We start from the raw sequence: 14,143 nt of genomic DNA on the forward strand, positions 1-14,143 counted from the left end.
TGTGGAGGGCTTGGTGTGCCAGGGGAACCAAGAGTGAGCAAAGCCAGGGAGACTTAAAGAGCTTCAGAAGAAAGAGGACTTGTGCCCTGGCAGGGGCTGGGATGACGCAGGAGGGCTCCACCAGGTCCCCCGTCTTTACAGAGAGGCAAGCGGCCACCTACATAAGGAAAGGAGCATGCCCACCATCTTGGGGAAATTAGTGAGCCCACCATGGGTTCTAAAGATGTAATGGTGGAGAGTAGAATTTGGGGAAAATTGGGGGAAATTGGACTGGAGCCCCCGTTCACAGGGTTTCATGACACGAAGCTGACAACTCAGGGCCTGGGCAGAAGGGCAGAGCCAGCAGCTGGGTCCTCTGTGGCAATTGCCAGGTGAGAAGTGACTTCCAGCAGTCAGAAGGGAGGGCTGCATGCACAGGGCATGGGACGGTGCGTCCCAGTCTCTGCACATCTCCCGCGCCTCACAAGCAACCCCAGTTCTAAAAGTATCTGCTCCTTAATGTAAAATGCCATCATTCTGGTATAAACACAACTGAAAGAATTGGGGCTGGGATCTGAGATCCAAGATTTGAAAGCTGACCCCAACCTTGAACTAGCTGTGTGATCCTAAGCAAGTAACTTAGCCTCTCTGAGACTTTCCTCATCTATAAAATGGGTGGGCTCTTTGGGGCATCTGAAATACTTAAAACATTCTTTAAGTATCTAATTTAGGTCTTCCACATAGTGGAAGCTGGGCTTGACAGCTTGCAATTGATAGCAATATCTTCTTTTTTAAAAACAAATGGAGATGTCTATAGGCAGCCATTGCACATATGAATAACTGTCCAGAGAAGGAGTCAGTGAAGCAGGTGTCCACTCCAGTGTGCCTGGAGCCGAGACCCAGCCAGAACACACAGAAAGGTGGTGGCACAGGCTGGGAGTGAGGCTCGGTGGGAGGTTCCCACCCCAGACTGGCAACAGCAGATCAGTGGCACCTGGTGCTGACCGCCCACAGGCTTCAGCTCACCACTGGGCCACTGTCCTGGGTACACCGCTTCCGTTTTGATCTGTTCTTTCTATTTTCTTCTGAACTCCTGGGAATGACCAGCTCAAGGGAGCAGAAGAACCAGGGGCTGCCTTTTTGGCGCCTAGGGTCCAGCAGGGCAGGCGGGCGACCGCAACATCCAACAGCGCGTGGCAATCCTCCCCAGGGAGGCAGGGAGGGGGACCCAAAAAACAAACAGCCCAGGTTCTCCCTCGCAGCCCGCGGGGACGTCTGAGGATCTCTTTACAGCGAGGACACCCCACCATCCGCCCCAGGACCGGGACGCAGGGCACGGGCAGCCTGGCAGCTGATTCCCACAAGGGGCAGACTCAAAGCAGGGCTTGCCGTCTGCACATCCGATGCCCAGTGCCCCTGACGAGCGCGTGAATGAACAGCAAAACCGGCTCTCGCTGGGAAGCGTGACGTGATAAAGAAATCGCGCCTTGCCCATCCCTGGGCCTAGATTTCTGGAGGCCTCTAGCATCCCTCAGAGGTGCCCGTGGCCTCTTCCTGCTCTGCTGAGCACTTCCTCCCCGGGACCCACATATCCTCTTGCGCAGCCAGTACTTTCCCATGCTGCTCAAAAGCTAGCTTCAGGGTGATGGCGCTTGTAGCTGTTTGCTCCTTGCTGACCCTTTGATGTCACCGGGTCACAGCTTACTTTGGTTCCCAGGACCTGGCCTGGGACCAGACCCCATCCACATCCTGGGGTTTGCCAGAGAACTTGTCCTGAGCCCAGCAGAGCCAGACCGGGTGGTGCCTGTCCCTAGTCACAGAGGATGGGGCCTCAGGAAGCTGGGAGGGACTTTCTGTGGACTATTGACACCGTGTTGGGGACAGCCCCTGACGTCCAGCCTGCATACCACACACGGCCCATTCTGCTGCAGCACATCTGGGTCCTGGAGGCCCCGCATCCCTGGAGTGCACAGCTGCGGAGACACGAGTGTTTGCTGGGCCTCCAACTCCCTGATCTTCCTGGTGAAAACCCGGCAAGGCAGATGGGGCGGCATCCGTGGGGGAACGCTTGGTGACTGGATAGACTGTGTGGCCCCCAAGCAGGCTGATTTCCATATCTTGAAGCAGTCATGAAACAGGTTGCAACCCTGTGTGGCCTGGAGGCAAAGCTCGTCTCCCCGACAGACTGTCTATCCTGAAGCCCCTCCACACCCCTCCCCGACACAGGCCCATGGACGCCGGGCAGGCCGAGCGCTCCGCCTCTCATTGCCCACAAACAAGCTACTGTGTGACTTTGGGACCCGCTTGCCCTCTCCAGCCTTTTCTATTAGAAAACTCTAATAGGAATGTTAGAAATATTATCTAATAGAAAACTCAAGAGCTGAGTTGCTATCTCTCAGTCAGCGCCCCATTCTCCCCTGGGGTTGAGGTGTCCCATGTGGTGGGGGCGAGACGGAGTGCCCAGCGCCCACCGAGTACCTGCTTTATCTATTTTCTGAATTAAGCTTCTGGGGAAACTCTTTCACACAGTTTGAACCAACGAGTTTGAGATGTCCTGGAGGATCCGACCCCAGCTATCCCCCTAGTGGCCCCCTTGGGCCTCTACTCTACAGGCGGGCGGGAGGAGAAGGCTGGAGGTGTGTGCGCCTCGCCGAGCTGGCCACCTGCTCCCAGCAGGTCTTGCCCCTGCCCAGAGCCCTGGGGCCGTGGCTGTCCCTCAGCGCTCCCTGGCAGAGCTGGGAGAGCCAGGTGGGTGCAGGGGCAAGGTAGGCAGGACAGGACCGTGCTGCACCTGCCCGAGGAGGCCAGTGGGGAACAATGTGGGTCACGGGGCGGGCAGCCCTGGCAGCCCCCAGCCCGGGGCTCAGGGAGATGCACCTGCTGAGTTGAGGTCAGGATGTGGTGGGGTGCCCCCGGAAATCCTGCGAGACCTTAGCTGGGAGAGCAACCGATGCCAGACACCTTTGCCAGCTCTTATTTTCTCTGAAGCAAAGTGTCAGACTCCAGACCCAGCTGAGCCCATCCTGAGCCGACTGAGGAGTCACAGGTATCAGTCAGGATATCCTATGGTACTGGAGAGACTGGCTCCAGCTGGCACTGAGAGTTGGCAGGCCACCTTGTCCCCACAGGGACCTGCATTTGTGAATTTTTAGCTACCATTTATCAGACACCTCAGCTTTAGGTGTGATTTATAATTAAACAACACTGAGGGGCACATACTTGTATTCCAAATTGATGAATTTGAGAGTCAAGGCTCAGAGAAGAAAAAGAACTTGCCAGAGGACACACAGCCAGGAGATAGGGAGCTGGCATCTGAGCCAGGCTGCCTGCTTTGAAGACCCTGAAATCAGGTTCTGAACTTTTTAACATAAATGCCATCTATGCACATGAAGAAAATTTGGATATTCCAGAATTGTTTGAAGGAAAAATTGATAAATAAGATCATTCCCCACCCAAGGATGCTCTTGGAAGCCCTTTGGGAAATTCCATTAACTATTTTCTATATAAGGTATTTACATATGCAGATTAGATCGTCACAGAATCATTTTGGGGATGGTGGCACACACTGGTAATCTTAGCAACTTGAGCAGCCGAGGCAGGAGAATCGCAAGTTGAAGGCCATATTGGCAACTTGGTAAGACCATGCCTCAAAAAGAAGAAAGATCTTTCCTCCTGAAATCGGGACCCTGTAAGCACAGCTAGTTTCTCTTTCTTGGTGGTGTCCTGTGGCATTAATGGTTCTTTAAAATACTGTCATGAAAAGCTGGACAGCTTCCTGGGGGGCCCATTCCTGCCTGCTGACTGCAGCAGGCCTCACAGTCTCGCTCCTGTCCTCTCTACTCCCCCCAGCAGGATCCCCAGACTTTGACTGCCAATCAGTGCCACATGACTTCCAAGAGACCCCTCGGGCTTCCGTGTCCCTCATAGGAAAGATTCTCTGCAAAAGTTTATGGTTCTCAAAGTTTGCTTTTTATGACTTTGAAAATATAACTTTTCTATTGCCTTCTTAGGCCGCCCAGAAGGGCAGGAAGGCTGGGCGGCACTTCCTGGTGGTCCCAGGCACAGGGTGTGAAGCCAGGCCAATCTGGTTTGAACCCCAGCGTCACCTCTTACTAGCTGTGTGACCCTGGATGAGCCAGCTGGTCTAGCTCGGGTATCAGGTGGGTGGTGTGGGCAGTCGGGGTGTGGCGACTACACTGTGCTGAGCCTCCTGCCTGGCGGAGGGTAAGAGCTGACCAACCAGATGTGGTGGTGACTCTGGGTGTCACTGCTGCTGTTACTGGGAACATGTGCCACGTATTTGAGGTTCCTCCACCCCTGGCCCCGTACTCCCATGCTCTAGAAGGAGGTCATAGGGATGGGCCTACAGCTGTCTCTTGGGGGAGGAAGTTTCAGGAAGAAGGGAAGGCTGGCCTGGAAGGCTCCCACATGGACTCCAGGAGTCACAGAGGCTTTGGATCCCAGGGGATAGGACAGGAGCCCTGCCTTCGGCTGGCTGGAGTCCTGTCCTCTCCCTGTTACCATGATGAGAAGGGGCCCAGGACACCTTCCTTTCTAACTGCCAAGTCTAGGTAGAAGCACAGGTGGGCAAAGTTTACCAGTCTGTCCCAGGATGCTGCCCAGGAGGGAGGACTCTGAGGGGCTGGGCCCTGTATTTACCAGATAATACAGAGCATGCAGTAGAAGAATCCCTGGGCAAACAGAACCCCTGTGCGGGCACCTAGCTCATGCCTACAGCAGCACCCTGCGGGCCCTGGCCTCTTCTCAACTCTGTCTGCTCCAGGGGCAGCCTGCCCCCAGGCTGTCCAGTATCCTCTCAGAGGACAACAGCATCAATGGTCCAGGGGCAAAGGGCATGGGGTCTGAAGTCAGGAGATGCAGGGTTTCCATCTCTGGGCCTGTGAGCAGGTGAGCAAAACCCTGACCTCTGTACCAAGAGGGTGAAAGAGGAAAGTCCCTGCAGGGAGGCTGGCCAGATCAAACAGAGGAGGTGGGCCTCGCCCGCCCTCCCTGCCTTCCCTTGATCCTGCGGAATCTAAAGACGAGGTCTGGATCTGCCCGATGGGACTTTGTAAAAATTATGATGGCTCTTTTCTCCTATTAATAATTTTCAAAACCATGGAGTCTTGATTGCGACAATGAAGTGGAGTTAAAAGGCTGGCTCCCTGGAGATGGGCTTTTCTGCTCATCTCATTTCTCATAAGAGGAAACTGAGGCCCAAGATCACAGAGAAACAGCCGTGGTCTAAAGATGGGTGTTGACATAAGGCAAGCCCCGGTTAGATCTTTTGCCCCGGAAACCTCAGAGTCACGCACAGAGGCACAGGCAGGGAGAAGGGAGCCCCGGATGTGCAGAGCCAGTGTTAATTAACTCATTTCTCTTTTGCCCTCTTCTTATTGTTCCTGGAAGCAATTATGTCTCTCACCCTCTCCCACCTCCATCCACTCGCAGAACTGTCGCAGGTTAAATCAAATCATCCGCATTTCATTAGGGAGACTGCAGCTCGCACCCTGGGGGCATTTTCACTCTTGTCAAATAAAAGTCCTTTTTTTTGATGAGTTAACTCCTTCTTGGGGCTCCCAGAGGCCAGTGAGCAGCCTCTAAGGGGCTGCTAAGAACCGGGGGGCTTTTGGTGGCTCTCACAGCCCTTGTCTCACAGAGAGTGAGCGCCGACCAGCCAGTAAGGCAGAAGAGCTGGGTACAGCCTCCAAGGGGAAGCCCTAGAAAAGAAGGACCAGGCTCTGAGGACCTGCTCAGCCTCCTCCTCTCCAGACCCGGTATGTGTCTGTTCTTGGATGGACTCAGTTTCCCCAGCTGAAGGATGCAAAGTTCCAATTTCTCTTTTTTAAAAATTTCATCTCATGTACTAGACTCCCGGAGCAGCCTCGGAACAGCACACCAGGGCTTGAGAAGTGGGGTGGCCACCGGGAAGGAGTTTCATGGGGAGCACAGACTTTTCTAGGTTAGTTTTCTGGCACAGCTGTGACATAATGGACAGGCTGAGATGGGACATTATGGCCCCCACCTACTGCTCGGAAATGGCTCAGGGGAGGATGGAGTGGGAGGGAGGCTGGCAGGCTGGTGGAGGGGCCTTCCCACTCGGTGTCTGCAGGGCAGGCACGCTGGGGGCAGGGTTCAGGCACTGTCATTTAGGTGTTTTGACACCTGACACCAAGCATCAGGCACCAAGAACAGGAAAGCATTATCCGGTGGGACTGTGCTGTGGTGTGGGGACCCCTGGGAGAGCAGGGGTGGACAGGGCCGTCGCGTGTGTTGTCTCAGAATTCTCTCTGCATGCTGAGGCTCCCTGACCCCGCAGGCCTCAGCAACACGGGAAGGGGAGGCTGAGGGACAGGGGCAGTGGTGCATTCCCAGACGCAGTAGGACTGGGACAGGGCGGCAGCAGCCCCACGGAGCACAGCCTGTGTGTGTCCCGCGAAGGCTTCCGCAGGCCCATGTGGGTCAGCCTGTGCGTGGGACATATGTGACCTGCCTGGGGCTGGGCTGCACAGTGGAGAAGGCCACTCGTGCACTTCCTCCCTGGAAACGTCCAGGCTGGGGCCTCCTTGGTGGGGGATGGCAGGGTCCTGCCTGTCCCCAGGCACTGGCTCCGATGGCCCTGGGGGGGGGGGCGCCTGGAAGGGGTGGCGGCACTGTGAGGATGTCTTGTGACACATGTGTTTTCAGGAATGCCTTTGACCAGGCTGGGGACAAGGCAGACATGCCCCTTACTCTGGAGTCAGAGCATCGCTGCTGAAACCTGCACAGCCTGGAGGAAGCCTGCCCCTGGCTGAGGGGAGGGGTGAGCCTGAGGAAGGAGGGCCTGGCACCTCCAGTCACCAACACCCTCGGGTCCATGGCACGTGGGGTTCACACTTCACCTTAGACCCGAGGCCATTTTGGCCTCACCATATTAGTGCGCCTGAGTTTTTGCACATCTTATAATGACCTTGGGAATATCAGGCTGTGCTGGTGTCTGTTGTTCATGTGAACGTTTAGAACATGCAGACACTCGTGGGTTTACTTTCTTTGTGAATCTACCAAGAATTCCACTCCCACCACTGACCCTCCCAAATTAGGAAGCAATGCAGACCCTCCCAACCTCTTCTCAAAGCCCGGGGCCTGAGAATCTGCACAGGTGGCTCCACTTTATCACAGCTGGACGTGGTGATCTCGCAGCTTAACAGTGGTGAAAAGCCACACATTCAGGAGAAACTGGGCTTTGAGTTTTGAATCTCTGCTTTTTCCCAGGCTAGTAATGTTTGGTGTGACCTGTCTCTAGCCTCAGCTCCCCTCAGTCACAAAGGGAAACAACCCAGACCCTACAGTGAGGCAGGTCCAGCTATGATATCCTGTGGGTCATATGTTCAGTGCATTTGGACTTGGAGTGTACGGAGCATATGATGGGTGAGGAGAGGGCCCACGGTCAGTAGAGGAGCAACTGTGCACATCGGATCTTGGACGGGACATGAGGCTGGGTGGGAGGGGCCTGGCTGGCTTTTGGACCCTTGAATTCCCGGAGCTTTGGGGAGGAGCAATAGTGTCTGTTGGCCTGGACACTGGCTGGGGACCCTGCCGCATCACTTTTTCCACATGAGGCAGGAATGGCTGTACCTATGGATGCAGCCTTTGTCTCTGCTTCAACATGGATCATTAAAGACAACCAGGAAATGGACTAGGAATGATGTCAATGACTAGCACGGTTTTCACGCCAGGCCATGTTCTGGGCATGTCACAAGCCTGACCTCAGTTAATTTTGTAATCAAAGCCCAAAGCTATTCTATGATTCTCCAGAACGGGCAGGAAAGGTTAATAACCTACCCAAGGGTCTTCCAGCTTGTAAGTGCACCACTAGAATTCCAAGCTGGGTGGGCTGCCGGAGGAGAGGCCACTGTGGAGCAAGCTGGAGATGAAGCATCAGTGGCTCAAACCCCAGCAGCCCCTTCACTGCTGTGTGACATGGGACAAGTCACTTACCCTCTCTAAAACTGTTCCCTTCATTGCAAACTCGGCTTAGGGACGCCAGGACTTTATAGAGATCAAGATTATTGGCAGAACGTGCTTTGGCAGCACATAAAGCAAGAGTGAGATGCAGAGTGTGTTAGGAACCTGTCCTTTTGTGTCCTCTGTGAAAGCATATTGGAGAATTCAAATAGACAAAAGATGGCAGGGGCAGCAGGGGCCCTCCTCACCCCTTGTGGCTATAAAGTCAGGCAAATCCTAAGTTTTATGTGCCCTGAATTTCTGGGGTGTGGGAGCTGTTTCTACGTTTTCCAAGTGTAGGTTCTTTGGGGCCAACTGAAACGCTGCTCAGCTTCTCACAAAAACACTGCGTGTCCCCTTAGTGGGGAGGGTGCAGAGGAATGGAAACTTCTGCCACCAGCAGCATTTGCTATCAACTTCCCTCTCTGTGGTTTTTCTCTGTCATTCCCTTGATAAAAAGAACTTGAGCTGCGTAAATGTAACCAACATTCGCGAATCGCGTCTTCACATAAAAACAGCCGCCTTTCAAAGAGCAGGCTGCGTGAGAAATGGTGCACCATGCAGCCTAAACTGGGTCATTCTCCACGCAGAGGGCTCGGGGCGCAGCTGACTGTCCACGTGTGTCTCTTGTGCTGTAGGCTTCGGGCATCTTCCACCACCCCAGGAGAGAGAGAAATGGGGAACAGCATGAAGTCCAGCCCGGCGCCCCCCGAGAGGCCTCTGCCCAGCACAGATGGTAAGTCCCACTTCTTTGGTGAGATGCTTGACTGTCCTGAGAGAGTCTTGGTCGGCAAGGACTGGGTGACAGAGGAGGCTGGTACTTGTGGAAATGGGGCAATGGTGTCTGGGGGTTTGCAACTTATCTCTCTCACTTTGTGGTTCAAATATTTCATAATTAAAAGTTTAAAAGTATTGGGTGCAGGATAAGAGTGCTGTGTTGCTGACATTTTGAGGTGGATCTCTGTGGTCAGTTGGTTCAACCTCTACTTTATAACTGGGGAAACTGAGGCCCACAAAGGGACTGTGGTTTGTGGCCCCGGCCATTCACAGAGTCGGTGTTCCACCCAGCACCATCTGACTCTGAAAGCCAGCCTCCTGTTGGCCATACCCACCATCCCTGATAAAGTGCTGTCACCTGCAGAGCTGGCTCTGTGAGGGTTTTATCAGCATCATTTTCACTGGGTTGGACACCGACCCTGGGACACCCTCCTGAAAATAAAGGAACCTTGTGCCACTGGCGGACGGCCCGGCGCCAGCATTCCCGGGAGACCCACTGCTGCAGGTTCATCAGTGACGGAAAAAATCAGCTTTTTGGAGAGATGCCAGGGTGGGCCAGACTCCAGAGCTGCGGAGTGTCCTTTAGCAGCTGTCCAGAGAACAGGAGGGACCCTCTGCCAGCCAAAGGCCAAGGCCCCCGTGTTCTGGGGTCAGCTGTGCTGGCCACTTCTAAGACCCTGGCTTTAGTTCTGAGGATTCCTGGTCCTCTCTGAGGGGCTCTCTGTGTGGGTGCCTGGGTCCTTGGGGGCCTGAGAGGGAGACATCAGGAAGGCTAGCCGTCTGTCCGTGTCCACAGGGTGGCTCCCAGAGGATCTCAGCACACTTCTGGCTCCCACCTCCATCACAGCTCTGGGACCTGGTGTCTGTCCCCCGGTGGAGGTGGCCATGCCTGGTTCCTGAACCCTCTGGGCCTTGGCCCTGAGCAGACTTTAGCGGGCACAGATGGCCCCCTTCTCTGCTGAGCTAACGCTTGACATGACACGGGCTTCTGCCCTCCTCTGGCTACTGCTCATCCTCAGCCCCTGCAGCCCCTTAACGAAAAAGTTCTCTCACTTCTGCCAAAATGAAGCCACCCAGATGCCCAATGATGCAACCAGAGGCCCTTAGACGCCTCCAGGGAGAGGAAACCCTGCCTCCCACGACTCTCCCACTAGCTCTTTGTCTTCTAGCCCTGTCCCCCTCTCCAAGCCAAAAGGGAAGGACTGAATGTTCCCAGGACCAAAGAGATGGTACCACGTGATGAAAGGCAGCAGGCTGTATATTTTGGGGGGCCGCTGAGGAGAAAGTTGTTTACCCCTACCCAGAGCTTGGGGCAGGGGACCCAGCCACCACTGGGACCGGCACAGATCTCCTCCGCGTCTTAACCTCTGCTAGAAACTGTGCGCAATGCCTGGGGCCCGGCAGGCTCAGGGCCACCTGCCCCAGTACACCTCGTTGTCACCAGCAGTCAGGCCAAGGGGCGGCATGCTTGAGCAAACCCCACAAAAACACCAGCCTCCTGGACATGCTCATTTGCCTTCACTTTTAAAATGCAAATTATTGTGAAATTAGCTTTTCTTTTTCCACTGTGTGGGTGGGAGGCCACCTCTGCAAGGGGGAAGAGGAGTCTCCCGCCCCCCATACCCCTGATTGAGAGAATTCCCCAGGTCATGCCCAGGTTGAGATCCATGCGACCACATCAAGGACTGGTGGGTGTTCACCCCCACCCCGAAAAGTTTCCCTTATAGCGACCCGAACGTCGGTCCCTCCCTTCTCTCAGCCTACTGGAGCGTGGGGGCAAGGGCTGGCGGCTGGGCGCATTCACTAGCTCTGCTGCGTGAAGCCAAGGCCCAGGTTTTCATGGAGGGTTCCCCCGGGTGCAGTCAGTCCCAGGCTCCCTGGAGGCGGCACCCTCCTTGCCGACTGCTTTGGGCCAGCATGGGATTGCAGTGTCCTCTGGCAGGAGCTCTGTGGCAGAAGTAAAGTACCACAGTTGCTGCCAGGCCCAGGGACTTCAGGGGCCAAGCTGTGGACTGAAACATGTTTCCGGAGTTTGGGGGAGATCATTCTTCCCCCCAGCAAGACCGCAAATGCCTTAGAATAAGGGTTTCACCATCTGTTTTCCACTAAGCTAAGCTTTCCGGAACATTCCTTATTAGTCTAGTCCCAGGGACTCATGTCACAAAACACACAGAGGCAGCACGACCTGATAGAAAACGGCAGGTTTCAGGGGCAAAGGCCACATGCAGCCTCTGGTAATGTCCCCTGGAAGCTGTGTGATCTTCGGGAAGTCACTCAGCCACCCCCAGGGACTCAACTGTGAAATGGAAGCTGCAACCTTCCCTCCGTCACCACAGTCTCAGAGCACAAAGAGCGCCATGTCAGAAGAGGGATGAAGACTACTGAAAGCTCACTTGGGGTCCTCTGGCTGCACCAGGCTGTGTCCAAACAGCCAACCCTCAAGTGTTACAGCGGTAGAACTAGTGCCTCCAGAGCTTGTTTCCAAATCATCCTGCAGAGTGAACCATCCCTGGGACTCTGCACAGCTCAGACACTGATGCACAGAATTGAATGCAACCCAGGAAACTCCCAGGTTTGCAGGGAACAGCAAGTTTCCATCTCATAGAGACAGTTCCATCACTCGGTGCAACCAGTTCTGTTCTTTGTCTCTTCCCTGCTTATCACCCTGTCTGCAGTCACATTTTATGCAGAGGTGGCCAGGTGACCCAATGCTATGCCAGGGTGGAACCCATATAGCAGGTGGTGCATTTACGTGGCTGCCTGGAAAAAATGTGTGGGGTGGGCGGGGGAGGGAGGAGAGAGAAACCTCAAGACCCAGCCTGGCACTTCTCAGTGGGGCCCTCAGACTACCTGCATTAGGAACCCCTGGGAAGAAGTTATTGGCAGATCCTGGCTCCACCCCAGACCTACAATCAGACTCATGGTGATAGGCAGTAGCTGTAAGCTGAATTATTTCTGGTTCCCTGGCAAATCTCAGGACCCCTAAAACTGGTGGACCTCAGAGCAGCTTTTAGTCCTGCCTCTGCACCATCACACAGCAAGAGATGAGGAGTGAGCTTCTCATCACAGTGACTCTAGGTCCTCACTATAAAACAGGAATAGTTACAGAATGGCACGTGCTTGCCGTATGCCACACACAGGCCTAAGCTCTCTGTGCACATGAACTACACATTACATACACAGTTACATACTTCATCGAAATGTGAATTTACATATATGAACTCTAAGTTCTTATAATAGCCCCACTGCAACATCAAGAACATCCTCTCCAACTTGCAGTTGAAGAAACTGAGGCACAAGAAGGTTAAGTGACTCACCTGAGTCACTCCATTTCAGAAAGGGAGGCAGAAATGCAAGCAGGGGCCCTGAATCCAGCGTTTCTCTTTACCTCCACATCACATTCTGGGGGGACAGCTTTAAGGAGGCCTGTGAGCTGAGAGAGGCTGGGCAATCTAGAGCTGGGGGAATATGCCTGGTCATCAGATTTAATAACAGAGACCCTCACAGGCCTTTTTGAGGGATTCTGTGGATGAGGCACCTGCATCAGATCTCAAAGTAGATTTCTCTTTCCTGTTTGGATCTCATGCACCTGCTGGACCATGACATAGTTTAGGTAAAATGTGATCATTCAAATTTTATATCACTATACATTTAGTGAATACCATAAAAACTAGCTAACTCATCAAATCCATGGTTCTACATTGCTTAGAACAGGACTACAGTTGTTTTAAGTGAATTAATATTAAGAAAAATGTCATTAGGTCCCTAGTAGTAGAAGTGGCACTTGACCATGACAAAGGAAAGCCCAGTGGCCAGAGCACAGCCCTAGTGCTCCACCATGAGCTGACCTGAGTTTGACACTTGGCATGCAACTACAAGTCCAGTGTTCTTGGGCCAGTCTCTGGACCACTCCACCTGCCTTTCCTGACATCCGCCATGAGACAGCTACAGTCTGTCTGCACCACAGGGCGGGGGAGGACTGGATTGGAAACACATTACAGCACCAGCCCAGTGTGGCTCGATCCAGAATTGTACCACCTGGTCCCGCTGCTGGGCCCGGGGATGGAAATGAGAAAGAGCAAGGAGGGCTGAAAGCCTCTGGCATGTGGGGAGCTCTGAGTTCTCATAAGGAACACATTCTGGGGCCCTGGAGCCCAGAGACAATTCTATCCTTATGTTCTGGGCCAGCTCCCCCTGAGTCCTAAGAGTATGGGAACTGACCCCTGGTGGCTTTTAGTCTGACTGCTTCTGCTCTGTCCACTAACACATGGAGAAACCAAGGTTTTGGGTAAAAAGAGAACCTTAGAGGAACTCAGCCTATAGTTCTTAGTGACCCGCAACCTGCAGACCTTCCGCCAGGCTAGGCTCTGCTGAGCTCTATGTGATTGGTTCTTGCATGTGTGTGATTTCCTGAAAAAGTTACTGAAAGTCAGACCTGCTGTGATACGGCAGGAGTCCCCGAGTTTGGGCATGACTCAAGGGAGTGTAAAACCAGAAGCTGAAATCACTGGGCCATTCAGCTCCCAGCCTACCAGCGGCTCTTGCAGCTAGTGCCAGGCCCAAGGACTCATTTGGAGTGGCCTTCATCCTGATATTTTCAGGAAATTGGAAGACCCTGAATATTAGGTGCCCAGGAGTGCCATGTGGCTTCATGGGGTGACCACGGGCTTGGGAATCCTCTTGCTCTCCCTGGACACTTTACAAGAGCTCTCCCAGCTTTGGATTCTTCCCTTCGAATAAGAGCATGTGTTGTGTAGGGCTGGGTGGAGTACTGGAAGGCAGGAACGGAGAGTTTGCCACACAGTTAAAAATGAAAGCTACTAAGAATGTTTTCAGCCTTGGAAAGAAAAATGGTCCAGACACTCCAAAGAATAATGCAAAAGAGGCCTGTCTGTATTTGACTAAGTAATAATCATGGCCAGTAAGTTCTGCCAAGGGGCCCCTTCCTTTTCTGGGCTCATTTCCTATTTTATACTTTTGTACATTCTGCTCAACATCACTCATTCTTGAGCGGAGCTATCAGCAAATATTTGGTATTCTGAATTTCATCTTCTGCGCTCACAAATAGAGTTTGTGTTTAGATGATGAGAGGACATAGAGCAGATTCATTGGTACTACTAGATGGTGGCAAAGTTTGCAATACTACTGGCTGAAACTGGTCGTGGACAGTGGGATGGTAACCCTGCCAGGCAGGAAAGGGGCACTGGATGCCACCCACTGGGGAAGGCCCTGCCAGTCACTGTGAAGCACCATGGACCTTGACCCCACCACAGGAGACGGATTTTTTATATTTCTCATTTTCATACATAAAGAAACCAAGGCCAGATTCATTAAAAATAAATCTGTCCCCAAATCGCAGAGCTATTAAGTGGTAGAGGTGGATTTAAGCCAGGTCTGATTATTT

At 53.4% G+C, this 14,143-nt stretch overlaps 2 protein-coding genes across 4 annotated transcripts in view; one reads left to right on the top strand and one right to left on the bottom strand.

Moving 5' to 3' along the window:
• Window positions 1-14,143, bottom strand: part of Tg (thyroglobulin) — a 209,662-nt gene that overhangs the window by 50,297 nt on the left and 145,222 nt on the right. The window lies entirely within an intron of this gene.
• Window positions 1-14,143, top strand: part of Sla (Src like adaptor) — a 53,297-nt gene that overhangs the window by 24,197 nt on the left and 14,957 nt on the right. For 2 of the 3 annotated variants that reach the window (XM_040293616.2, XM_021724035.3), the window contains one exon: window positions 8,601-8,698. In XM_040293616.2, coding sequence (XP_040149550.1) covers window positions 8,638-8,698 — 61 coding nt within the window. In that variant the 5' untranslated portion in view covers window positions 8,601-8,637. Of the gene's footprint in view, window positions 1-8,476; window positions 8,699-14,143 lie in introns of those variants that run through there. The other variant, XM_005316140.5, reaches the window with a different exon arrangement.

Source organism: Ictidomys tridecemlineatus, chromosome 7 (genome assembly GCF_052094955.1).
Source record: "Ictidomys tridecemlineatus isolate mIctTri1 chromosome 7, mIctTri1.hap1, whole genome shotgun sequence".
NCBI lineage: Eukaryota > Metazoa > Chordata > Mammalia > Rodentia > Sciuridae > Ictidomys > Ictidomys tridecemlineatus.